This window comes from Manacus candei, unplaced genomic scaffold, assembly GCF_025592945.1.
Source record: "Manacus candei isolate 608988 ecotype Guabito, Panama unplaced genomic scaffold, ASM2559294v1 h1tg000009l, whole genome shotgun sequence".
Lineage (NCBI taxonomy): Eukaryota > Metazoa > Chordata > Aves > Passeriformes > Pipridae > Manacus > Manacus candei.
In genome coordinates, this window is record NW_026138057.1 from 5,656,773 (window position 1) to 5,683,828 (window position 27,056).

Sequence of the window (27,056 nt, forward strand, 5' to 3'; positions counted from 1 at the left end):
AAGTCCCTGTTTGACATGAAATTTCATCACTGACAGCCCAGTGAATAAAGTCTCTTGCATGAACTTGCAAGTTTCAGCAAAAGTCAGGGAATTACAGAGTAAGGAAAAAACCCCTTATTTTACAAACTGGGAAACTGAGGGAGGGGAGGAAGTCAGCTCTTGTGCATCTGTGCAAGTCAGCTGAGTTGAGTCTTTGCAAGTCCAGGCTTTCCCTTGATCAATTAGGGGGAGTGGCTTTCAAGTACCAGAGGGGAGGGTTAGATGGGCTATTGGGAAGGAATTGTTGGCTGTGAGGGTGGTGAGGCCCTGGTAGAGGTTGCCCAGAGAAGCTGTGGATGCCCTATCTCTGGAATTGTTCAAAGCCAGGTGGGAGCAACCTGGTCTAGTGGTCGGTGGCCCTGCTGATGGAGTGGGTTGGAATTCAATGATCTTTGAGGTGCCTTCCAACCCAAACCATTCCAGGATGCAATGAATTTAAGTATCACTTAAACTCCTCACTGCTCTAAAGTTTCCTGTGTATTTTTGAATTCTGATGTATGGGCATCTGTCAATAGTTTCATCCACTGCCCATGACTTTGTTTTGTTGACATTTCTTGCAGTTTAGAATGGCCCATTAACAGCCAAGGTGATGTGACCATCTCCTGACACAGAATGCCAGTGATCCATACAGGGAAAAGAGAAACCCTCCAATTTATGAGGAGGTTAAATAGTGCTCTGGGTGCAAATAGTCTTTTAATTTAAATAGCATTTTACACTGGAGTCCTGACCAGGTTAATAAGGGCTACCAGCAACAACTCAAGGAAGAACTATTGGGTGAGGAAGTTAAAGCTGTCTTAGAATCTTTGGGAAAGGAAGATGAACAAATATGTATCTGATTTTCAATGGCAAATTCAAAGTGTAAATGCAGAGGGGATGATTCATAGGAGGATTTCATAATAAAAATGCATTTTTCCTCCATTTGTTTGGATGATGGTGCTGCCTGTATTTCCATCCCCCTGTTCCAACAGGGCAGTCCCTCAACAGGGCTAAGAATATGAGAAGAGCTCTGTGGTGAGAGACAGGGTCCGGGGTATCCATTTGTGAGAGCAGCCAAAAAGAGACCTTCAGAGAAAGAGGATCAGAAACCGGATGAGTATTTTCTGGTCATGTGGCTGCTCTCCAGCCTCGTCTTGCCTGCGCGCTGCTCTGTCCGCAACCTGAATCTGCTCAGAATTCATCGATGAAAAAGGGGCAGTCCTGACCGCAGCCAGCCGCAGCCAGCGTGAGTTTAGTGGGAACGAAAGGGCCCTTCTTTCCCCTTTGCCCTGCCCTGCTGGGTGGGGGGAAATCTCCATTTTCGGCCTCTCCCGCACCCGGGGCCTCAGGGGAGGACAGCCGGGGCCGGCAGCGCCCCCCGCTGGCCGTGCTGAGAATGGCGACAGGGACAGAGCCCCAGTGCCGATCCCGGCAGTGGGGTCTAAAATATGCATCCAACGCCTGTGTGCTCTCACCTAACCTTCCTCTGGGCTCAGGGGAGAAAAACCTTCCCAACTGAGGTCTTCTCCTGCTGTGACCGTGACCCAAAGCTGTGCCATCCGCTTGGCCCTCTGGAGGTGCACAGTTCTCCCTGCTAACTGCAAAGGGAGCCCAGAAAAGGAGTTTTGAGCCCACAGGAGAAGTTTTGAGCCCCAAACAATGAGTTTGGCTTGCAGCATCTAATTTTTAGAAGGTCAGTCACAAGCTGCAGTTCCTATCCAACTACTGGAGCTGCAGAGGACGCCCGAGACTGGGCGAGGTGTTGTTGTGCTGTGACAGCCGTTCTGAGCTGTCTGATCCCTCTCCTTAGGGCACTTCTCAGCTCTTTGTTCCTCAGGCTGTAGATGATGGGGTTGAGCAGGGGGGTGAGGATTCCATAGAGCATGGAAACGATCCTATCCCGCTGGGGTGAGTAGGTGGAGGAAGGACGCATGTAGGTGCAGATGGTGGTCCCATAGAAAAGGCAAACCACGGTCAGGTGAGAAGCACAGGTGGAGAAGGCTTTGTGCCTGCTCTGGGAGGAGTTTGTGGCCAGGATGGCCAGGAGGATGCAGAGATAAGAGGTGAGAGTGAGCACAAAGGCGCCGCTCCCCAGCACCCCAGCGACTGCCAGAATCACCAGTTCCCTGCTCCAAGTAGACGAGCAGGAGAGGCCCAGCACAGGAGGAATGTCACAGTAATATTGGTCCATTTGGTTGGAGTCACAAAAAGGCAGGGTAAAAACCAAAGAGGTGTGCAGGAGGGAGTTCAAAAACCCTACCAGCCAGGTGCCAATGGCCAGGTGAGCACACAGCTTCATCCTCATGATGTTCGGGTACTTCAGGGGGTGGCATACGGCGACGTAGCGGTCGTAGGCCATGACAGCCAAGAGGAAGATCTCTGTGCCTACCACATGAATGAGGAAAAAGAGCTGGAAGAGGCAGCCCTTGAAGGAAATGCCCTTGTTGTCAAGCAACAAGGCCCCCAGCATCTTGGGCCCGGTGATAGTAGGACATAAGATATCCAGCAAGGCTAAGTTGCCCAGGAAGAAGTACATGGGGTTGTGCAGGCGGGTGTCTGTGCTGACAGCAAGGAGGATTGTGATGTTGCCTGCCATGGTGGCCAAATAAATGGTCAGGAACAGCACAAAGAGGAGCAAACGGACGTGTGGAGCATCAGAAAGGCCGATGAGAATGAATTCAGACACTGCTGAGAGGTTGTGCCTCTGCATCTTGTCTTTCATTCTGGAAAGGAGACAGAGGTTTCCCTGGAAGAGAGAAAAAGTTGGGACTTAGTCAAATTTGCACCCGCCTTCTGAAGAGTGCAAGGGGTCTGTTTTGCAGTTCAAAAACATTTGCAAGCTTGCATTGCCACACTCCAAATCTAAATCTGCCCCACCTCTACCTAGTGTGAAAGGAAAAATGGAGGCATTAAGCTTCAAAGGCATGAATCCAAAATGTTGAATTCTTGCAAGTTGTCATCTCAGCCTGAAGAGCTGAAAGTTGGTTTTACCTTGTCTGAGGTGTCCAGCTTAGTTGGACACAGTTGCAGGCAGGGTGAGTGGTCTTTGAAGGTTGTCAGAGTGAGGAGAGCGGGGTACAGATCCCTAGAAAGCCTTTCAGCATAAATTATTTAGTGATAACAGTGTCCCCAAAGGTGTCTAGCTTATCAGTTAAACTTATTTTTAGAGGAGTAATGCTACCACAGAAGAATTAAATCCCTAATAATCAAGAGAAAAATGTCCCTTCTCGTGGTAGAGGATTGGAACTAGAGGGTCTTGAAGGTCCCTTCCTTCCAAACCATTCTGTGGTTCTATGATTTTGATTCTTTCAGGTTCACCGAGTGGGATGTCAAAAGAGATTTAATCTGGTATCCAATTCAAGACTTCCCACCTTTCTCTACATTTTGCCCTCTAGACTTCCATAACAGTATTAGTACTTTTAGGATCTCTCTGGACTTTTCCTCTTTTTTCAATTCAAAGAAGACTACATTTGGCATTCAAGGGTCTTCCCATTTATCCTGCATTGCTTCCTGGAATGTAACTCAGGATTTATGGTAAGGATTTCCATATCAGCTCTATAGGGAGATAAAGCAAAGTTCAGAATAAGTGCCTCCTTTCTGGAGATTAGAGCTTGATTATGGGGCTGATGGTGTGACTATTGTCCCATGTTCTCATTTGTAAGAGATTTCATTGGTACAGAGATTTAACAGGTGATTATGATATCCCATCCAAGGCAGGCTCCTCTGTGCTCTCATGTTCTCACAGAAGCTTGAGAGGGACCAAAGTCAGAGCTTAAAGTACAGAAGGGAATATTTTAGTCAACAGAAATAAAAGGCAGGTTCTTCAGATGGGGAACTCATCCAGGTGAAATACCACAGAAAGAACCCAGAAATACTCACTGCTCCACAGAATTAATGACAGGTAATAGATAGTCCTGAGTATCCCCAGGAAACACAACTCTCCTTTTTCTTCCTTCACCATCGGATTGGAATATCTACATAGGACAGAACAATTCTCTCACTGGGAAGGAAGAGATGAGTCCCGGTTGGGCAGTGTAGCAATATTCACCCAGACCCCCGTGAGCACTGGCAGAAGGGCTGGCTGGGCTGCCAGGGTGAGCACCTCTCCTCTTTAATGAGGTTTATAAACAAGAAGGTGTGTCTGGGGACAAGTGTCTCTGAAGCTTTTTTGGGTGTTACCTTAATTGCATGTATGTTGTATTTTTTTTCAGAATGTTGCCCAAGGGGGCTGGAAATGGAAGGAACTCAAATGATCAGCACTGCTTTTGGAGATCTATCAAAAAATTGGTTCCAGAAAGCATCCCTGCCTTAGTTTATGGGAGAATCACTTCCCATGTGATGTCCAGGACTAGGAACAGGCCTGTTCCTATTGCAGCAATAGCTGCCTGTAGTTTCTGCCCTGTTCCCATGAATGACACTGCCTGTCAATCATTTCTCAAGCTTGCTTGCTGTGTTTGCAGGCTGTGACTCTTTCAAAATTAAGGCATCTTCCATGGGACAAGGGGGAACACTTTTGAACTAAAGGATGAGAGATTTAAGGGACATATTAGGAAGAAGTTCTTCCCTGTGAGGATGAGGAGTTCCTGGCACAAGTTTCCCAGAGAAGCCGTGGCTGCCCCATCCCTGCAAGTTTTCCAGGCTAGGTTGGACAGGCCTTGGAGCAACCTGGTCTAGTGGAAAGTGTCCCTGCCCATGGCAGGGCACTGGAACACGATGATCTTTAATGTCCCTTCCAACCTCAACCATTCTGGGATTCCCTACATTGGAGTTATCCAAGGGTCTGGAATAAATCCACGTGGTCCAGGTCTTTGCCTGTGTGCTGCAGTTGGCCCAAGGACCAAAAACCCTCACACTTCCCATGAAGTTTTGCAAGAAAGAATGAAGAGAATAATTTTGTGTTAAAGCCAGAGACCAGAAAGGGATGCAACAAGGGGATCAATCCCATGCATAGCTGTGAGGAGAAGGAGGGCTGTGCCTTTCCATTTTCCTACACTGGCTTCATGTCACTTCCACTGCCTGGGACCCAACTTTTCATTGAACAGCCATGAGAGGGCAATACCTCCCACAAAATCAAGGTGCCACTCACCCAGGACTACTTTTTGGACTGCTGGCTCTCAGCTCTACATCCAGTGCTCCAGTGTGTATTTCCAGGGGTATTTTTAGTTGGGTCAATAGAAGTAGAAAGACAGGATGGTCTTTGGGCTAAGCTTTCTGCCTCAGGGTAAACCAGTCAATAAAAATCCCACTCGTATTCCTCATCTTGCAATGCCTCCAAGCAGCCTGGAGATCCTTGGGTGGTGTAAAAATGCCTTTAATGTTGCCATCCCATAGGAGCTGCTGGTATGGGCAGCCCAGTGAAAACTCTTTCTGTGTCTTGTTCACCCAAATTGCTCCATCATTCCAAGCCACTTGGTACAAGGCAATTTGTGAGCTGTGGACTCAAGAAGGAATCCCTGGCTGAGGAGGCACAGTTGAAAGTTCCAGTTCTTACATTCTATTCTATTCTAAAACCAGTTATTAAAAAACAACCCACAAAACACCCCAAAAACAGAGAAAAAAATTCTCTATTTGCAGAATGCAGATGTGCCCCAGTTGATGATATGCTGGATTAACCCTGTTGCCCTCCCCTCCTGCCACACCAGGACCATCCCCAGTGTAACACAAGCAAAGGGATTTGATTTTAACCATTCTGGGACTACCCAGCCTTGTTAAGCCTTGAGTTTTCCACCTAGAAATGCTTATGGTGAGCCCAGACTGACTGCAGTCCCTTTTCTCTGATGTCCATTTGTGTTTCAGTCCCATGGTCTTGAAACAAAATTGATTAGACGGGGATTTCTTCAGTTGACTTGGCATTTAACAAAAGCATTGTCGAGATCCTAGCAGTTGTCAAGGGAATATTTTTGCCCTTTGAGGCCATTTTCCCCTGTCCTCTGGATGACAGTGAGCTCAGAGCTGCTAATTTCCAGGAGAGAAAGAACTTGTGCTTTTAATGATGCGCAGTGGAGCCAATTTCCAGACGCTTCCAAACTCAACTGCCAAAGTTGCACCTTTGCAATTTGTCAGGCCCAACTTTTTAACAGCACCAACTGAGGCCTTATTAAAGTCATGCCAAGATGTTTCCTGGAGAGGAAAATCAATTGCATTGAATTGTTTGTCTTCCCATAATGGTTTGGGTTGGAAGGGACCTTAAAGCTCGTTCACTCCAACCCCCTGCCATGGGAAGGGACACCTTCCACTGGACCAGGCTATTCCAAGTCCCATCCTTGTATTGAGACACCAGCTCCCAAAAAGATGGAATTTTCATTTGGTTTTTTGTTAAAGCTGTGCTGGGAGATGTCGTTGGAACACAAAACATGTAGTCCAAAACTGGGTGACCAGTCTCTGGGTGTGATTTCCTGCCTAATTTTATGCCACCTAAACCAGAATTTTATGAAATATGATAAGATTGTATGTGATTTCTATAATATACATTCTGAAATGTCTAATAAAAACTTGATTGGAATTCTTAAAAATTATCACAGGGATACATTTTAATTTTTTTCTCCATTGAAATTTACCCAATTGACCTGGAGGACATTTTAATATTTCAGCATTTCCCTCTAATACTAAAGAGAAAAACTCCCTTCCAATCCAAACCATTCCATGGTGATCCAATCATGATTCTAAGTAGGAATTCACCATTCAAATGAAGTCTGATTTGCATCAAGGTGGGAGATACTTGGAAATCTCTCTTAAGCAGGAGGATCAGGGACTCCCTGATGCTTCTGATCTTCCTCTTCTTTCTGCTGGTGTGAGAGTGAGGGCTAATTTAAGAGAGGAATTTGAACCTCCCACTTCCTTTGCAACAATTTAGATTGGATATTGGGAAAACTTTCTTCCTAGAAGGGCTGTCCAGCCCTGGCACAGCTGCCCAGGGCAGTGGTGGAGTCACCATCGCTGTGGGATTTAAAAGGCACGTGGATGTGGCACTTGGGGCTGTGGGTTAGTGGTGGCCTTGGCAGTGCTGGGGGAAGGGATGGACTTGCTGGTCTTAGAGGGCTTTTCCAATATAAATAATTCTGTGATTCTAATTTTGATGGGATGAATCCAATCCTAAATCTGGTTGGTGTTCTCCTGATGGCAACCACTGCACTTCCAACCCTGATGGAGTTGGTGATGTCATTGCTGCCCTCAGAAATAGAGAAACTTAATTACTGTGAGGTGGAAATGTTGCTTATTAAAAAACACATCACAGAACAAAATCCTACTGCCTTCTCCTTAATCTTCTTCCCCAAACCCTGTTGTTATCTCCCCAGGCAGAATGCTGGATTGGGTCACTCCTTCATAGGATCACAGAATCCCTGGATGGTTTGGATTGGAAGGAACTGTAAAAATCATCCAGTCCCACCCCCTGCCATGGGCAGGGACACCTTCCACTAGCCCAGGTTGCTCCAAGCCCTGTCCAACGTGGTCTTGAACACTTGCAGGGATGGGGCAGCCACAGCTTCTCTGGGCATCCTGTGCCAGGGCCTCACTCCCCTTACAGGGAAGAATTTCCTCCTAACATCCAATTGAAACCCACCCTTTGTCAGTGTGAAGCCATTCCCCTTTGGCCTGTCACTGCATGTTCTTGTCCAAAATCCCTCTCCTTCCTCTAGATTTTGTCTCTTATATGTTTTTAATAATGCACTTCAGTGAGAGAATTAGGACTATGTTCTGAAAGGTTAAAAGAGTTCCCATCCTTATATGTCGGAAGAAAATCCTACAAACAATGTCTGCACTGTCTCTGCCTTCACCTGAGAACATCGGTGTCAGTGGGGGAATTTGGGGACACTAAGTGCATGTGCCTCTGCCATCTGCTGCCACAGCACAGTAACAGCATGGCAGAGAGAGAGGAAATGCTTGTGCTTGATTTATTTAGTTGAAACTTATGATCCCACGCAAATGAAACAGTTTAGAAAGTTTTGGTTTTTTCAACGTGGATTTTTAATATTTTAAAAAGTTTCAATTTTTCAACACGGATTTTTAATATGAATATTTATATATGTGTATGTATATATCCACACACCTAATTTGAAGGGTGGAGGCATTAGTCACCAAGCCATCAGTCTGTAGGAACGTCACGCCAGGTGCAAGTCTCAGAAGACGCTGCAGCACTTCCAGAGCCTCTGCATGGATTCCTTCACCTCGTTATTCCTCAGGGTGTAGATGAGGGGGTTCATCAGCGGGGACAAGATGGTGTAGATGACACAGACGTACTTGTCGAAGGGGAAGGTGCAGGGGGGCCTCAGGTAGATGAAGATACAGGGCAGGAAGAAGAGGGTGACGACCAGCAGGTGCGAGGCGCAGGTGGAGAGCGCCTTGCAGTGGCCCTGGGTGAGGCGTCCCCGGAGGGAGAGCAGGAGGAGCGTGTAGGAGGTGAGCAGCAGCAGGAAGCAGCCCAGGGAGATGAGGCCGCTGTTGGAGGCCATGAGCCACTGGGTGAGGTAGATGTCGGCGCAGGCCAGGCGGATGACGGGCTGCACGTCGCAGAAGTAGCTGTCGATGGTGTTGGGGCCGCAGAAGGGGAGCTGGATTGTGAGCCAAGTCTGGGTGATGGAGTGCAGGAACCCCCCTGCCCAGCAGGAGCAGACCAGCAGCCAGCAGGCCCAGCGGCTCATGATGGCCGTGTAGTGCAGGGGCTTGCAGATGGCCGTGTAGCGGTCGTAGGCCATCACGGCCAGGAGGAACATCTCCGAGGAGCCAACAAAGTGCAGGAAGAAGAGCTGGGCGATGCAGCCTTCAAACACAATGGCCTTCCTGTGGGAGAGCAGGTCCACCAGCATCCTGGGAACGGTGACAGAGGTCCCGCAGATATCAAGGAAGGACAGGTTGCAGAGGAGAAAGTACATGGGTGAGGAGAGCTTGGGGTCAGTCCTGACTGTCACAATGATGAGAAGGTTCCCCAGCAGAACCATGGTGTAGGCCAGGAAGAAGAGGGTGAACAAGACAACTTGCAGCTCCCTGGTGTCAGAGAGCCCCAGGAGGATGAATTCAGTCACCTGGGAGAAGTTGCTCCGTGCCATGGCTGCAGCTCAGGCTCCCATGGCACAGGTGTTGGGGGGCAGTCATGGGCTGGCCAGCAAGAGAAGGGAATGTGCTACAGCTCCAAGGGTCATGGATGGTGACAGCAGCGTGCATTTGCTGCTGTTTTTCCTGCTACAGAAAGCACAGTGTCATGTCCTAAATCACAGTGAGCAGCGTTTGCAAAGAGCACTGTCCCCTGCTCCTCTGCCTTCCCACTCCCGTTTCAGATCTCTGACCCCTCCACACTGACCCTCAGCCCTGAACCCACTGTTTTCCTGCACTGTAGTTGTTGTGACAAATGTGTGCTCCCATTCTGTCAGGGAGGAATCCCAGAATCATGGAATCATTGAGGTTGAAAAGATCTCTGAGATCATGGAGTCCAACCCTTCCCTCAGCACTGCCAAGCCCACCACTCAACCATGTCCCCAAGTGCCACATGCACATGTCACTTCAAACCCTGAAGGGATGGCAATTCCACCACATCCTACTCTCACAGAATAGAGAGCTGGAAAAATGCTACAGTGTCCTTTTATCTGCTGGGAATTGGAAGGGCTAGGATGGAAGTAAATCCTGCCATGCTCAAGCATCTTCTCTACAATATATGGCTCAGGCACGAGATGCTGCATGTTCTTTTCCTAATGGCTCTCCTCTAAATTGAGGAAAGGACTCTCTAGTTAGCTCATCCACTCTGAAACTGGAAATATATGCACAGAAAGCAGGTTCCTCACTGGAAATGCTCTCCCCCGAGCCAGCAGCTGTTTGGAAGCTTGAGTGCTCCCTTAGGCCTGCTGTTATCAGAACACACCCTCCCTCCCAAAATTAGGGTCTCTAACAAAGCAGAAGCTGCAAACCCCTGCCCAGTTTCTCTACCTCTTTATTTTTTAAAGGAATTGTTAAAGTTCTCCAGTAGACAAACACACTCGCTGTCTTGGGGAGGTTCCAATGGGACCAGCAGAGGAATGCCCATTTCCATTTACAATCCCACCAGGAAATTCCTTTGCTGCTCATTTCTGCCCAAGAGTTTCTAACTCAGCAAGCAGGAGGTTACTAGCAAGAAACCAGAGTCTGTTTTTCTTACGTGCCTCTTGCCTTTTGCACTTTCCTCAGGTCTTGCTCTATTTTCTCCCTCTTTCTGGTAGATCTCAGCACAGAATTCAGAATATCTGTCTGCAAATCACAGCATCAGTTTAGGAATGATCCTACTTTTCGCTCTCACTTTCCCATGGGCTCAGTAGTTTTCCAGAGGTGCAGAAAGGGTGAAGAGTCTACAGCCACCCCGAGGTTGCACTACACAGAGAGCTCAGAACAGGCATCACAATTGGTGTGTAGCAGCTCTGCCTCCCGGTGTAGTCAAGAAAGAGGAAGAAACACCTTAAAGACACAGCTCAGTTGACCTTTATTAGGTCATTACACCACAGGGAGATGATTTAGCCCATCAAAGATTGTCCCTCTGTCCTTGAGTGCAAATGGAGAGCAGATACCTGCCCCAGGCCAGATGTCTAGGATGCCATCAGCATTAAATAAAGCTGCCTTAAAGGATCCCAATGGCCAACATTTAGCATTTACATGTTTCTGCATATTTTTCAACACTTTACCAAGGATTTCTCTCTGCCTTTCACATAAATAAACACAACACACATGTGCTTTAATACACATGGCTGACATGAAGAACATAAGGAAAGGAGAGAAAAAATGCTTCCTACAGTACCCAGTTCCTAAATGTTGCTACATCAACTTTCTGAGCTCCACATTTGTCGCCTGAAAACATTTGAAATCATTCACTCCATGTTCCGAGTTCTTCACCAGACAGGTCAGGGAATTGTTCCACTCTTCTTCCTCCTGCTTGCAATTCCTGTACCCTTGCTCTTATTTTTCTTGTTGCATCGAAACTTGCTTCAGGTATTTTTCAAGGCAGGTTTTTTTCTTGCCAGGCAGGTTTTACTGTGATGGCATCAATGTCCTGTTTTCTGTCTGTCACTTACACTGAGAGATCCAATGAGGGAACATCTCCAAGGCTTTTGGAAGAGAGCTCTGCATTTCCTCCATCTTCCTTCTCCCTGAAGTCACCCCACCCCAGCACAGCCTATAAATACTCCTGGAACATACTGGGGACTAAACACAGGCAAAAGAGAGTTGGACCTGAGAGAAATGTGTCATTAGCAAACTGCAAGCAGGTCCCTGAGGGCCTTATTAAATAGTTTTGCTGGTTGGGTCCCTTGGTTGGGTCCCAAGTCACTTGAGGACCTTTTGTGAGTGGAGTCCTGGGGGTTGATGAAGAGAGGAGAAAACACCACACACTTCCAAGCACTCACAAGACCTTTGTATGAAACAAAGCCTGAAGTTTCTAGTAATAAAATGGCAAATGTAGGGTTCTACCACTGATCTGTGCATTGAGCCAGTGTGAGGCAGCAGGAAATGTTGCTTGAGATCAGAGAGCTTCAGGGCCAGGACAGGGAGTCCTGGTTTCCCAGGGATAGACTGGATCAATGCCTCACCAGGATGAGATGTAAACACGACCAAATATGAATGTTCACTCCCCAAGTCAAAGGAAGGTCTGGGCAGACCATCATATCAGTGGGGATATGTCACTGAGAACTGTGGCTCAAGTTCAAATCAGATTGAACTGATTCTTCCAGACATGGTGTTAATTGAGAAGAGATCCCCCATCTTTATCTCAGCATTTTTTATTTCAATTTTTTTCTTTCAATTTCTTCCCATATCCAGCTGAGGATGAGTGAGAGAGGGGCTGTGGGAGTGTTCCAGCAGCCAGCCAAGGAATCAAACCCATGGCATGAATTTTAAAGCCTAGAATCTAGTCTCTGAAAGCATGTAATCTCTAAAAAGAATGAATGTGATTATTGAATTTGAAGGCCATTTCTGCTCCATCTTCAGGGGCTGCTCCTCCAATCCAGAAAGGAAACCTTATTGACTGCACCCCTGGGTTTAGTTTTACACAGTGAAGATAAACCCTTCCTCTTCTGCCAAGGACTTGCTGCTGTATTTCATCTCCATGTGTCACCAGTTACCTTCAGTCAAATGAGTGAATTGTCAACTATTTTAAGGACATCTCATTCCTCTGCCAATAGAAGTTTTTAGAAAATTCATGCCTTGACCACAGCCAGTCAATTTGCAGTAGAAGGGCATTGCCCAGAGTTGTGAGATTCTGGGGTCATTTCTACATTTCTGTACTGGAAATGGCTTGTCCTCCTTGTTCTGTCACTCCAGGGCCTTGTCCAAAGTCCCTGTCCAGCTCTCTTGGAGCCTCTTCAGGCACTGCAAGGGGCTCTAAGGTCTCCCCAGAGCCTTCTCTTCTGCAGGCTGAACACCCCCAGCTGTCCTAGCCTGTCTTCAGAGCAGAGGGGCTCCAACAGACAGATCAACCATGCCTGTCACTTGTCTTTATAGTCATGATGATGAGCAGGTTTCCAAAAATGATAGTGGTGTAGAAGAGTAAAAAGAACAAGAAGCAGACTTCTGCTCCTGTCCTGTCTTATGTCAGTCTGTGGAGGATGAACTGGGTCCCACTGTTTGTGTTCTCCCTAGACACCACTCAGGCAAGACCTGGAGCCCAGAAAAGAGACAACAGGAATGACATCAGACCTGAGGCAGGATCAGAACATGCACAAACTGACCTCTGACATGTTAAATATTCAGCTTTTTTTTTTTTTTTGCTGTATTTTTGGGACAATTTCAATTTCAAGTCAATACTTTCCTAAAGGAATAACAGTGCTATCTGAGTCAGAATGTATTCTTGACTTAAGTAATAGCAAGTTCAGATTATTTAGTTGAGAAGGGTGGTAAAAATAAGAGGCAGGTGCTGGACTTAGTCCTGAACAGCTCCTAAACACACCTGTAGTGACACAGGGGGAGTGAACGAGCTGTTGGTGACCTTCCTTTCCTGACAAACACACACAAATTCACCTTTGCAGCATTGCCCCGCACTACACAAGGATCACTGCTGTGTGATATCCCTGGAAGTGCTCAAGACCACATTGGGTGAGGCTTGGAGCAACCCAATCTAGTCGAAGGTGTCCCTGCCTCTGGCAGGGAGAGTCAGAACAATATGAGCTTGGAGGTGCCTTTCATCCCAAACCATCCTGTGATTCTAAAGCTGTAATTGAGGGGGTTTTTTTCCCCAGTCATAAAATAGACCCCACAAAAGTCACTCACCAGAAATGCTGCTTTTCAAGGGCAGGATTTCAGCCAGGCCTGAACAAAACCAAGGGACAATCTCCAAATATTTCCACTGAGAGCTCTCTTGCTATCACTCCTCTGAGGATCTCCCCAAAGCACTTCAGGGGGTTTCATCAGAATGTCTCAGCTGCAATTTGCTGCTTAGAAGTTGTGAAAGCAAGTGGAAATCTCTGCCAACTCTGAGCCCTGCAGTGGCTGAAAAGAACAGCCCAACTCTCTGTCTGAATTCCCCAGTCTGGAAAAAAACACCCAACCTGCAAGAGCATCTACAAGAACAATTATTTCTGTAGCAGAAGCCCAAGACTCTCAGGAGTAAGGAGATCCCAGAGGCAAATGAAGTTTTGTCAGAAATCATCAGTGGACAAGGAGCTCAAATTGTTCTTTGGATAGTTCTTAGGGGAGTGTCTGGAGAGAAGTGTTGGAGTAAAGATGCCTCTTACGTAGGATGTCTCATACATGTCTCATATATATAAATTTCCTATAAATTTATATAAATTCTGCTTTCTGTCCTAAGCTAATATTTCTCATCTGCATCCTTATTTCTTATTAACTCGCTCTTACCACTGCACAAAAAAACCCAAAAATCACACCTGTGCTACAGATGTTATCCCTGAGATGCCTGATGAATATAAATTTGAAACAAGAAGTAACACAGGAAATTACTTCAAAAAGTTGGAAAGGTTTGTGGTGAATTCCTCTCTTCCTATCAGTAATTTTTACTGCCACAGTGTAAAGCACAGAAGCAACTTTTTAGCTCAAGTCTGAAGTTTTTGTAAGAATTTTTAATAAAATGTGGAGAAGCCTAATGCTGCCTTCAGTGACACCTTCCATGAGCTCTGGAGGAATACTTGCTCAGCAGCACGCAGAAATGAGACCTCCAAAAACCCCATTGGTGTTCACCTCCAAAGCATTTAAAAATTGATTTTTAAATATTTTTAGTATTTTGTGTGTGTGTGTGTTATTGTGGCAGTTTGAGCCACATTAGAAATCCAAAATCCAACTTCCAGGCTTCCCCCACCCCTTCCCACAATTTATCCCAACACCGAAGAGAAAATCTTTCAGGCCAGAGGCTTCTATAGGGGAAGGGGGAAGCATATATGCATTTTATTTACACAAATAAATACTACACAAGCTAAAAGCAATTATATATTTTAATTTTTTTGTGTGTGTTTGTTATAAAGGACATTTTTGTGTGCTATCCTGACCCTGTCTTGGGCTGGGAACACCTTGTAACCTTCAATCCTACCTGAAGTAAGGGGTTATCTTGACTACTGGAATAGTTGCTAAACAATTCTTTTTTATTATTATTCTCCCATGAATTTGTTCCTCCAAAGCCCTACTTTGGTGACTCCTTAATTTTTAACAGTCAGGAAAGTGTGTTTAATTAGATGTGTGATTCTCTATTCATCTAAAGATGAAAATGAAAGACATGAGGCCGAGCTGAAAGATAGAGGGTAGGGTTGGAAGGATGGCAGCAGGGATGGGAGAAGTAAATAGACTTGTAGGATTCTAGAATATCTGTTTGGTTTGGAAGGGACCTTAAAGACCATCTCATTCCACCCCATGCTATGGGCAGGGAGACCTTCCCTTAACCCAGGTTGCTCCAAACCCCATCCAACCTGGTCTGGAACACTTCAGAAAGGATTTGTTGAGGGGAGAGGGGAAGGGGAGAAGTTTCCTCTCCCATTACTTGCATCAGGAAAGGACTCAACTCCCACAGAATATCAGGTTTTCGTGTTTGTTTTTTTAATGGGATGCTCTACCTGGACAACATTTTCAGTCCTTTTGATAGTATTTATTTCAACACTGGTGTTGAGTTTGTGCTCAAGAGGCCCTGGTCTGCACCTGTGCTTGTTGACAAAGAATAGACAGGGAATGCCAGCTCATCACAGAGTTCACAGTGTCTTTCCCCTCAACAAATAAACCTTTAGTGCCTTCCTAATTACAGCAGGAGCTCCCAGCAAGCTGTCCTTTAAAGGGCAGGTCGTGAGGAATTGTCACAAAAGAAATCATAGCCAAAGATGCTCGATTTTCTCCGATCTTTTGGAAACATGACTATGGTCCTACACCTTTGCATTTTGGCTTCCCACTTTTCTGCTCCACAGCTTTCTCATGGCACTCTTCACTTCCTGGTTCCTGAGGGTGTAGATGAGAGGGTTCAGCATGGGTGTGATGATGGAGTAGAACACGGCCACGACTTTGTCCTCCACCAGGTTGCTGGAGGGGCGGATGTAGATGAACGTGCACGGCCCGAAGAACAGGATCACCACGGTGATGTGGGAGCCGCAGGTGGAGAGGGCCTTGTGCCACCCTGCAGCTCTCTGACCTTTCAAGGAAAGCAGGATGACAACATAGGACGAGACCAGGATGGCAAAAGCACTCAGAGTTATCAAGCCACCGTTGACCACGTCAGCAGCGCCCACGGCACGGGTGTCGGCACAGGCCAGGTGGAGCAGGGGGTGGACATCACAGAAGTAGTGATTGATTTTGTTTGGGCCACAGAACGGGAGGCAAATGGTGAGAAGGAGCTGCAGGGTGGAGTGGAAGAATGCCCCGAGCCACGAGCCCAGCACCATGAGGCCACAGGTGCGGCCGCTCATGAGGGCGGCGTAGTGGAGGGGCCTGCAGATGGCAACGTAGCGGTCGTAGGCCATGGCCGTGAGGAGGAAGATCTCAGCGCAGCCAAAGAAGTGAAACCCAAAGAGCTGGGCCATGCAGCCCACGAAGGAGATGCTTTTACTCCCCCCCAACAGGCCAGCAATCATTTTGGGAGCCGTGGTGGAGGAGTAGCAGATGTCTACAAAGGACAGGTAGCAGAGGAAGAAGTACATGGGCGAGTTGAGGCCCTGGCTGCTGATGACAGTGACCACTATGAGCAGATTTCCTGCCACAGTGATCAGATAGAAAGCCAGAAAGAGCACTGAATATATTTTCTGCAGCCCCTGGTTCTCCGAGAGGCCCAGGAGGATGAATTCCTTCACGCTGCTGGCGTTGTCCATGTTAAGGCGGTGGGGGATATTCGATGCAGCACCTGGGAATGTGGAAAAATAAAGGCAAAACAATTCCTCAGGTTTTTTAATTATTAAATGCCCATCCTTCTGGCATTGGGTCCATCTGATCCAGGCTTTTGCTTTACAATTTCAAAATCAGAAACCCTTGTGCAGGCAAAAAGCTGCTCAAGCATCCACAGGAAATGGAGAAAACCCAAAATTGCTCTCAAAATTGCCCACAAAGGGAAGCCTAGAGAGGAAGTTGGGAAAGTTTGGGACTTTTCCTCTGCTTCCAGTTGTACTGGCAGGAGGTAAAAGGTATTCAAGAAAGGGGGCAAAATTTAGAGGTCTTCCCTCTAAAAGTATCTTTCAAAGGACAGATTAGAGTTATGTGATATAATGTAGTCAACTGCAATATGAAAGAAATACAATGTGGACTGTTTTAATTTCAAGAAAGGATGAGAAATTGCACCACCTCCTTCTTGCAAGTGTTTTCCCCTAAAATCTCAGGTGGTTAATGGGAAAGAGAATTAAAGAACTTAATTTGGGACTGCAGGACTGGCTCTGGATGTGGTTCTGGGCAAAGAGAGCCAGAGATGGTTCAGTGAAAATTTCTTCTTTGTATTTTCACATTTGTTAAATGAGGGGGGGAAAGAGGAAAGGAAAGCAGAAATAGGAAAGAAAAGAGGAAGGATAAAAGGGAAAGGATGCAGAGAATGTGGAAACGTTACCTTCTCTGTGTTTGAAGATCTAATTGTTTGTGTAAGGGCTGCAAGATTTTATCTCCTCAACCTCTGCCTTTCCTGGGATGAATGAGATAAAGCCCATTCTTTCAAAAACAGAGAACAGCCTCTGGAAAGCTTGCAGTGCTTGCTTAGGAGGTGCAATAATCCCACCTAATTGAATTTCTTGCTTTCCTGTATCAGCAGGTGTATCTGGATGTTTCCTGCCCACGAGAGCTGCTTTGGAGGCTGCTTGGAGATGGGTGGGCACTGAAGGCTGCACACGCAGCCCAGCAAGCAGAGAGAAGGCTGAGAAGAAAATTGTTTATGTAGCTCTTCTTAAGCATCTCCAAGGAAATCTCCCACCTCAAGGGCTTAATTCCCTGTTTCTGTAGAACTCCTGCAGCCTCTCCAAGGAAATGTCTCCTCTGCAGGGCTCTTGGGGCTGCAGGAGGGAGGTGTGAAGGCTGAATGAAAGAAAGTTGGGAAGGAGGAGAAATTAATCCTGTCCGGGGAGGGGAAGTTTACATCAGATAGTAGGAAAACTTTCTTCACTGAGAGGGTGCTGAAGGGGTTTCAAACTTGTGTGGATGTGGCACTTGGGGCCATGGTTTAGTGGTGGCCTTGGCAGTGCTGGGGGAACTGTTGGACTCGCTGATCTTAGAGGGCTTTTCCAACCTGACTGATTCCAGGATTCCTTGAGCTAACAGGCAATGGATGAGCTGAATATTAAACTGGACAAGCATGTGATGTGACCTAGTCCAGTTAACCATTCCCAAAATCCATCATGAAACCAGGATTTGTGGTTTTCCCAAGTCCCAAGGGGCCCATTGGATCCACTGTTTTGGCTTTATAGTTTTGTGAGAAATAAAACAGGACTTCTAAATCAGGTTTTATTCAAAAAGTAAACCACATCCATCAGGAATCTTCATTAAAAAAATAAAAATAAATAAAAAATCAGAGATCTTTAGTAGTAAGTAGAAGAGAGACAGAAGATGGTCACCTCTTGATGACCCTCCAAGTCCCTGTTTGACATGAAATTTCATCACTGACAGCCCAGTGAATAAAGTCTCTTGCAAGAACTTGCAAGTTTCAGCAAAAGTCAGGGAATTACAGAGTAAGGGAAAAAACCCCTTATTTTACAAACTGGGAAATTGAGGGAGGGGAGGAAGTCAGCTCTTGTGCATCTGTGCAAGTCAGCTGAGTTGAGTCTTCGCAAGTCCAGGCTTTCCCTTGATCAATTAGGGGGAGTGGCTTTCAAGTACCAGAGGGGAGGGTTAGATGGGCTATTGGGAAGGAATTGTTGGCTGTGAGGGTAGTGAGGCCCTGGTAGAGGTTGCCCAGAGAAGCTGTGGATGCCCCATCCCTGGAATTGTTCAAAGCCAGGTGGGAGCAACCTGGTCTAGTGGTCGGTGGCCCTGCTGATGGAGTGGGTTGGAATTCAATGATCTTTGAGGTGCCTTCCAACCCAAACCATTCCAAGATGCAATGAATTCAAGCATCACTTAAACCCATCACTGCTCTGAAGTTTCCTGTGTATTTTTGAAAACAGCCAAGGTGATGTGACCATCTCCTGACACAGAATGCCAGTGATCCATGCAGGGAAAAGAGAAACCCTCCAATTTATGAGGAGGTTAAATAGTGCTCTGGGTGCAAATAGTCTTTTAATTTAAATAGTATTTTACACTGGAGTCCTGACCAGGTTAATAAGGGCTACCAGCAACAACTCAAGGAAGAACTATTGGGTGAGGAAGTTAAAGCAGTCTTACAGTCCTTGGGAAAGGAAGAGGAAGATGTCCAAATCTGTATCTGATGTGCTAAGCAAATTTGGGGTGGATCTGCCCATTTCTATACCCAGTGACACAAATGGCAATAATTTGGCTGGTGTCACACTTTTGTGTGCCTTTGTTCCCCTGGCCGGATGGACCAGCAGAAGTGATTCATGCACTAGTTAAAATCAAGAGTTGCTGGTACCTCCTGTTGTGAAATAGTTCTCTGTAAAGACACAAGCTGCCAGGAAAGGAGAAAGGTGTGTTCTCTGTTTTCACTGCACTTCCTTTGGATCTGGGCACTGTGGTGGGAGTCCTCGTGGGTGTGTGGTGTGCATGGTGAGAAGATGAGTGGGATACTGTGAGTATGTGGTAAATTCTGTGTGGGGAAGAGCCATGGGTTTGATGGTGGGCAGGCTGGGGCTGAGGTGCTGTCTGGGGGGAAGTTGTGAAACTGGAAGTGAAAGTCTGGAGGCTTTCTTGAGGGATTTTGTGAAATCGGAAGTGCCCGAGGTGTGGTGAAGGACTGTGCTGAAAGACTGAAGTGGCAGGTGGGGTGTGGAGCTGCACTGAAAGAGCTCCTGCCACCAGAATTATTCACTGGGGGCAGAACAAGCAGAGGCTGGGAAGTTATGGGTGCTGAGGTGTGAATTTTGGGTGGATCCTCCTCCAGGGAAGGTCGGATGAAAATATAGGGACTAAATACGGTGATGAATTTTGTTGGGAGAGGCTGTGGGTCAGGAGAGGACAGTGTGGTGATGGGTGTGTTATGGTTGGGCAGGGACAATAGGGATGAGCAGCTGTGCTGATGGAGGTTGCAAAACCATCAGCAAAGGTGTTTTGGGAAAGGAATGAAAATTTCTCTGTGTAACCCCGAGCAGCAGTAAAGCATCATCTTCATGGGCTGTGAAACCAGAGCATCTCAGGGACATGGGTAGGAAACATCAATGCAAGAGGCAAGGGGTGGGTTTGTGTGGACAAAACTGGCTGGAAAGAGGAGAATTAGTAAAATAAAAATTGTTTCCATGACACTGTGAAGAGGGGAAGGGGAAGTGGTTCAGTTATCACACACACATGATGTTCTCCCCTGAAGAGCGATTGGCTGGTGTGTGTCATGCTGGCTTTTTAAAGTGTCTGATTAGCCCAGCACTGCAGTATTGACACAAGGACCTTGTCTGGACCCTATGCCACAGAATTCAGGGGACAATATTGCCCAGTAGATCCACACCAGGCAGCTGCTGCAAAGCCATCACTGAAATTCAAAGGAACCCACAAGAAGGTGAGAAATTCCTAGATGGATCTTTGCCATTGCACTCTAATGCTTTCTCTCAGGCTCTTGGGGAAATGGTGAGGGGAAGGGGGGGAAAACCAAAAACAGTGGAGGAAAGGAGAAGATCAAATATTCTCCTGCTGGTTAGAAATTTACTGTAGGTCAGATCATTGTTGTGATCATTTTCAAGGTAAGAAGAACTTCGTTCCAGGGATGCTTTTCCATGAACAAGTGCTATTGGATTGCTCTAAATACACCTCTGTAATATAAATGTCATTATTTAGAGACCTGCATTACAGCAGCATAACTTTTTGTCCTTAGTCTAAGTGGTTTTGCAGGCAGGTTTTGCAGGTAAACCTGGTTAATTCCAAGACAGAAAAAGACCACCTGGACTCAGGCTGCTGCTGTTTGAGGAGAACTTTCACTAGTTAGTTTTATTAAGGAAGTAGATTCATGTCTGGAATGTGTCCTGGAGACAAGAATTCAGTCTTTCCAAGGGAATACAATGGCACTCAAATGTTCATGACCTCTCCAGATGGACTGGAAACTTGCTTCAGATTTGCACAGATATCTTGTGGCAGAGAGAGCAGTGCCTTGGGTCTTCTAAAGGCCAGGAAACCACCTTAACCACCGGGTCTTCCGCTGTCCTTGCAGCAGGGTTGCTGCCAAGAGTTTGATGCTGCTTCAGCTAATTTCTGCTGTGAACCAAAATCTGATGATTTGTGGCCACCCCAGATGAGGGTGGAACAGCCACAAGGCTGGGCCCTAAAGTCTTGAGGTTAGACCTGAGGTCCCATAAGAGCTGAGGATGGGATCATCCACCACTATCTAACAGTGTGGTGCAGTGGCAGAAGTTCCCTGCTTTCAGTCAATCCTGAAGGAAATCACAGAATCCTGGAATGGTTTGGGTTAGAAGGGACCTTAAAGATCATTGCATTCCAGCCCCCTGCCATGGGCAGGGACACCTTCTACTGGAAGAGGTTGCTCCAGGCCCTGTCCAACCTGGCCTTGAAATTCCCTGCATCGTGCATTTCTCTTGCCTCTGTCCATGCAAAACTATGGTCATTGTGTCTGGAGTGCTAGGATGAAACAACAGTGATTCAATCTGTCACATTTTTTGTTTTTGGAAGTCTGTATCCATGTGTTTTACAAAGAGAGAACAGAGGATTCGTGCTAGTTAGATGGTTCAGTGACATAGTTCCCAGTAATCCCTGTTTTGGCTTGTTCTTCTTTTTAACCCATCTCTCATGACACTTCTCTGCCTACCATGTCCAAATTAGCAGCTGGCTGAGAGAGAGGGAGCAAAAACACCACAGTATGTGTTCTTATCAGAGAAAAGAAAAAAAAAGGTGTCAAACCTATTTTTCTACTTTTTCTTATTACCAAGGTTCTCATTCAGATCTCAGTACCATGGGGGAGGAAACAGTGAACTGCCTCAGGGAATGGGGTGAATTATCAGACCCATAAGTCCAGTCTCCTGTGAGGATGAGATATTTTGTGGTTTCTTACATATGGTTCTTATAGTTTCTGAGGAAGGGCTGACTGTGCCAGACCAAAATGTTTATTGTCTGTACATAGGACCAAAGAGAACAAACCAACCACATTAAGTGGCAAATTAATATCTTAATTAAAATAGAAATCAGTCATCAATATAAAAAAACTACCAGCTTTCTATAGAATGAAATGTTTCCATAGAATCATAGAATCACAGAGTGATTTAGGTTGGAAGGGACCTTAAAGCTCATCCAGTTCCAACCCCCTGCCATGGGCAGGGACACCTTCCACTAGACCAGGTACTTCCTACCATGTTTTCTGGGCATGCACATAGGACTGAACTCAACCAGTTTTTACACTAATTAAACATGTATTTTGGCTGCCTGGAGCCTTCACACTTCTGACAAGATTTTTGTCCCACCTAATCCTATCTCCACAGAATAATTATCCCCGAGTTGTTAACACTGACTTCTGTTTGGCTTTAAACTGACATTGGGTGGGTTTAGGTGGGATATTGGGAAGAAATTCTTCCTGTGAGGGTGGTGAGGCCCTGGCACAGGTTGCTCAGAGGGAGTCTGGAAGACCTGTCCTGGAGGTGTTTAAGGCCAGGTTGGACAGGGCTTGGAGCAACCTGGTCTAGTGGGAGGTGTCCCTGCCCATGGCAGGGGGTGGAACTGGATGAGCTTTAAGGTCCAAATTCTAGCTACAAAGACCTGGAACAAAACCAGGAACACCACTAGGTCACCATGATGGAAAGTCACCCTGAAGTTACCACCTCTGCCCTTTCTTTTTCCAGGTGTGTCTGGAATCACCCATTATGAGTTCCACAGCCACACCAATCTTCCTTCCAGCCACAACCACCCAGGCCCTTGGGACTAACCAGAGCGGGGCTGTGGGACAACAGGAGCCATCCTATGCTGTCTTGAAGTTCATGGAGAGCTTCTGCCTCATCAGCTCTGCCTGTGGGATGGTGGGGAACGCCCTGGTCCTGTGGTACCTGGGCTTCCGCATCCGCAGGAACCACTTCACAGTCTACATCCTGAACCTGGCAGCCGCCGACTTTGGGTACCTGCTCTGCATCGCCATCGAGACCGTCCAGTACCTGATGCAGTTCAACGTGGGGGTGCAGTTTGGGATATTCCTCTTCCTGGATCTCTCCATGTATGGGACCGGCCTGTACCTACTGACAGTCATCAGCATCGAGCGGTGCCTGTCTGTGCTCTCTCCAATCTGGTGCCGGGCCCACCGCCCCAAACACTTGTCTGCCATCATCTCCGGCCTGCTCTGGGCTCTGTCCCTGCTGCTGAACACACTGGGGTACATTCTGTGCACCATCCGCCCCTCTCCCAAGCTCTGCCAGAGCCTGCTCATCACCATCGGGACCTTCGACTTCCTCATCTGCGCACCCCTCATGCTGCTCTTCAGCCTCACTCTCTTCCTCAGGGTCAAGTGCAGCTCCCAGCACTTCCAGACGGGCCGGCTCTTCACCATCATCATGCTCACCATCCTCCTCTTCCTCATCTTTGCCGTGCCCCTCAGCATCCTCATCCTCTTCGACTTCCTGGGCTACAAATTTCTCTACTCCCCAGAGATTGGCTTTGTGCTGTCCTGTGTCAACAGCACCCTCAACCCTGTCATTTACTTCCTGGTGGGAAGCTACAGGGATCGGAGATTCAAGCTCACCCTTGGGCTGGCATTCCAGAGGGCCTTTGAAGAGTCAGGGGACGACAAAGATGAGCGGGAAACCAGGGACTCAGTAACTATGTCCTCCTAAAAGCCTGGTCTAGAGACAAGAGTGGGCAGAGTTGAAGAACTCCAAGGTTTTGGGGAAGGTTCATTGCACCTGACCTTCAGTATCCTCACTGTAGATAGTTCAGCTGATTAAATGAGTTCTGTCCGTGATCAGTGAAATCACACAAGGACCTGGACCACAGAATTTTCTTGAGCTGTATTTGGACCACAAGTGACTATTAAAGAACATTAATTTGATAAGGTGAAATGTCTTGGTGTCTGAATTTCCTCAAAGGAATCTTGCTTAGAATTTGCACTTCACTCAATAAATCCCTGTCATTCCTAAGTGCGTGAATTCTCAGTCACTTTTCACTCGGATCGCTGAAGATGAGATGAGAAACAACCTTCCTCCTGTTGAAATCAAACATAAAACTCCTGCAAGAAGGAGGAATTTATCCCACTTAATTTTAAATACCCATGTCTGAGCACCCTTTTGCAGCTCAGAGAGCCATTCTGGGCTTCCTAATGTGAACATGTCAAAGAGTGACGTTATTTTAATTTCTTCCAGCCCTGGACAGACTTTCTGCATTTAACTAAAGTGTGAATTACTTGTTGTTTCTTCCTTGAAAAGGACAGATAAGAATCCATGGCTTTTAAATCTCCTTTACCAATAAAAATAATTTCAAGATTAGGGAAAAAAATACAGGAAACAGAAAAAGGTAAATAAATAACATGAATTGGAACAAATTACTCTATAGACCCAATCCCTTGAGGTACAAGATGGGATTATTTGTCCTATAAAACTACCTAATATTTATTCTTTGAACCAAAATTGTTAGGAAAAGGAAACATAGGTAATTTTCTTTGAAAAACCTTCACTCCTTTATCTGGAATTGTTTTCCTAAAGGAAAGCTTCCTTTTTCTATTATTTTTTACATTTTTTTTTGTTCCTTTACCTTTTTATTTATTTGAAAAGCATCACTTAAAAGAATTAATGATTCACCCTAATGCCTGTAGTTGCTTTTTGTTTCCTGTTTTGAGCTCCTGAAAGCTGAAATTTGAGTCCCATTTCTACTATTCTCTAATTTTTAATGCTATTTTTCCATAATGTACATACAGGTGATTCAGAATTTTTTCCCTTGGGATCTCTTGGGACCTCTCACAAATAAACTGTTTTTAAATCACCTTAAAATGAAGAAGGAATGAGCCCATAAAGTCCAATTTCTTCTGAACACAGACCAAATTTTAGGGCACTGACTTCCAGTCTTCTCTGAGTAGAGGAAATGACTAATGGAAAGAAACTTTGGAAGATAAATAGGATAGAAAATATCCTCCTTCACTGACAGATATTCCGAGGTTATATAGATTTTTTCTGTGCTGGTAATTATATTAATATTAGCACACACTTAATTGCTTTGTTTTATTGTTCTGTGTTCTTAATTGATGAATCTCATGAATATTTGGCAATATGATTTTCTCCATCTTCTTATCCATTATGGCTATTCTGGAGCTTCCTTAGGATGTCTTTCCGTCATAGCTGTGCTTTGCACTAGGGAGGGATCTGAGAAGAACCAGAAATCCTCATTGCACAATATGTATGGGAGGAAATAAGACTTGAATTACTGTCAATGACAGAACTAAATATAAGGCAAATTGTAATTAAAATAAACAGAGGGTAAAATGAAGAGAGAAAATGGGGACTGGACCAGACAAATAGCTTTTTATTTAATGCACAGGAAGAACTCGACTGAGCCCAAGGAGACAGAGTTTATTCCCTGGGAATGGGGCAGTAAGGGTCATTCCAGGGGAATACAGCCAGGGAACAGGACTGAGCCCAGATACCCTGGCTCTGAGCCACGTGCCCTCAAACCCCCACACTTCTGGCTGTCTGTGAGGTGCCACATCTCCAGGTCACCTCACCAGCAGTGCCTTACAGAGAGGTCACCTCCACCACAGTGTCCCAACACACGTGGCTCCTCTCCTCATTCCCTGCTTTCTCTTCAAAGGCACGTCGGAGCGCAACTTTGACGGAGCACTGGAAGCGGCACCGTCGGCAGCTCCCCACCAGGACGTAAATCACAGGGTTCAGGCAGCAGTCCAGCAATGCCAGCAGCAAAGAGGTGTTGTCAGGGAATATTTCATCAGAATTGAGAATATTGAGGAAAATCTCTAGGCAGAAAGGAATGCCGAGAGCGAAGAAGACAATGACTTCGATCAGGACAGCAACAGAGAGCCTCCCTGGGTGTTGTCTCTGGGAGCCACAGCGGAGCTTGGTGAACAGGAACAGGTTGGAAACCAACATCAAGACTGACAAAATCATGGAAAACACCAGGGCTACATCTGATAGAACTTCCTCAGAGTCTTTGGTTGACGTGAAGTAGAGCAAGGAGACAAAAACCCCGGCGAGGGCCCAGAGTGTCCCGCTCACGATGCCCGACAGGTGCCTGGGGCGGTGGCAGCGGTACCAGATGGGGAAGAGGACGGACACACAGCGCTCCACACTGAGGGCTGTCAGCAGCCCCAGGCTGCTCAGGTCAAACACATGGCACAGAAATCCAACCACAAATACAAAATCTGCATAGAGAGGAGTAAAATGAAGCAAAGAAGTACAAAATACTTTTAAGGTCAAAAAGGCTAATAGAATCAGGAAATACAGGAGGATGAGGGAGAAGTCAGCAACAGCCAGGTTTAGGATGTAGACAGTGAAAGGGTTCTGCTTCATGTGGAAACCCAGGAACCACATGACCATCCCATTCCCCACCAGCCCACAGAGGGAAATCCCCAGGCAGACACCCCCAAAGACAATCAGTTTGTACGAAATGATCGAGCAAGTATCGTTGATAAATTCCTCAATGTTCAGAGATCCATAAGTCATGTTCAGAGTGAGGTTTCTTGTGTCAGTCTCCTCCATGGCGAATGACCCTGCTCCAGGTGGCCACCTTCTCCCTTTCCCACCACCTCCTAGGAGAGATAGGGAACCAGAAGGGAACGAGGGCCATCAGCATTCCCAGCACCCACCACCTGTCCCCATGCTCCCATGTCAGACCCAGGAAGAACCTCATTGCCCTGCTGTGCCCAGGACAGGCTCCCACCCCTCCAGCCCTGTCCCTGGGCAGGAGACATCTCCCACCTGTCCATCCCTGCACTCCTACCTCCTGGTGCTCCTGGGAACAGGGCTGTCACAGGAGCCCTGGCACATGGGACCTCCAGGCCTGCCAGGAGAGCAGGTCTGGTGGTGGCTGCTGGAACCACCTGCTGTGCTTCAGCGTCGTCCCTTTTGCCAGGGGTGCAGATCTTCAGCCAGAGATCACATCCCCTGGTCAGGAGCCTCCCCTCACAATCTCTCCACATCGGTGACAGTTTCCCCTCACATGTCCTGTGTGCGGAGATCTTGTCAGTAGGAGTTGGCCACGTCACCCCCTTCCTCTCCCCCTACCATTCTCCATCATGTAAGGGGCTTCTGGCTTTCTCTGTGTGTGCCTGCTGGTCCATCTGTCAATGCAGCAGGGGATATAAATCATTCTCAGGGATGGAGGGCGAGAGAGATGAGCCAGACACCTTCAAGAGTGAGCAGTCACTGATGTGTAGACATGCAACAGCACAAGGGCTTTGCTCGGTGCCTCTAATGACATGTAACTGGTGCTCAAAACCTCTCCCAGCTTTCTTCTGGGATACGCTTCCAGGACCTGCACCTGTCTGTAGATCTGTCTCCATCCCCCACTCATTCAGGGACTTTCAGCCTATGCCTTGTTTCAAGTCTGCCTCTGGCCCCAACTCCTGCAGCTCCAGACTGGACACCCTGGAGAGACTGTAGACCTTGGTCATT

At 46.7% G+C, this 27,056-nt stretch overlaps 5 protein-coding genes across 6 annotated transcripts; 1 reads left to right on the top strand and 4 right to left on the bottom strand.

Annotated features, from left to right (window-relative positions):
• Positions 1-1,729: 1,729 nt before the first annotated feature.
• LOC127465838 (olfactory receptor 5V1-like) lies at positions 1,730-2,794 on the bottom strand. Its single transcript, XM_051776373.1, has one exon. The coding sequence runs from the start codon at positions 2,735-2,737 to the stop codon at positions 1,730-1,732; it is 1,008 nt and encodes a 335-aa protein (XP_051632333.1). The 5' UTR covers positions 2,738-2,794.
• Positions 2,795-8,056: 5,262 nt separating this feature from the next.
• LOC127466218 (olfactory receptor 1509-like) lies at positions 8,057-11,565 on the bottom strand. 2 transcript variants are annotated; one of them, XM_051776833.1, is made up of 2 exons: positions 10,621-11,565; positions 8,057-9,035 (listed from the first exon to the last, which is right to left on the bottom strand). In XM_051776833.1, exons 1-2 carry the CDS (start codon positions 10,732-10,734, stop codon positions 8,133-8,135), a joined length of 1,017 nt encoding a protein of 338 aa, XP_051632793.1. In that variant the 5' UTR covers positions 10,735-11,565; the 3' UTR covers positions 8,057-8,132. The 2 variants fall into 2 exon arrangements, with proteins under 2 accessions (XP_051632793.1, XP_051632794.1); XM_051776834.1 differs by lacking the exon at positions 10,621-11,565 and having other exon boundaries at positions 8,057-9,270.
• Positions 11,566-15,135: 3,570 nt separating this feature from the next.
• Positions 15,136-16,317, bottom strand: LOC127466226 (olfactory receptor 4S2-like). The gene has a single exon (XM_051776844.1). It carries the CDS (start codon positions 16,251-16,253, stop codon positions 15,318-15,320), a length of 936 nt encoding a protein of 311 aa, XP_051632804.1. The 5' UTR covers positions 16,254-16,317; the 3' UTR covers positions 15,136-15,317.
• Positions 16,318-19,156: 2,839 nt separating this feature from the next.
• LOC127466223 (proto-oncogene Mas-like) lies at positions 19,157-23,500 on the top strand. The gene is made up of 2 exons (XM_051776838.1): positions 19,157-20,014; positions 22,296-23,500. The coding sequence occupies exon 2, from the start codon at positions 22,317-22,319 to the stop codon at positions 23,271-23,273; it is 957 nt and encodes a 318-aa protein (XP_051632798.1). The 5' UTR covers positions 19,157-20,014; positions 22,296-22,316; the 3' UTR covers positions 23,274-23,500.
• Positions 23,501-25,160: 1,660 nt separating this feature from the next.
• Positions 25,161-26,235, bottom strand: LOC127466214 (proto-oncogene Mas-like). The gene is given in 2 exon segments (XM_051776825.1): positions 25,161-26,195; positions 26,197-26,235. Coding segments are annotated over 2 exon segments (1,074 nt in total).
• Between the last annotated feature and the right edge of the window lie 821 nt (positions 26,236-27,056).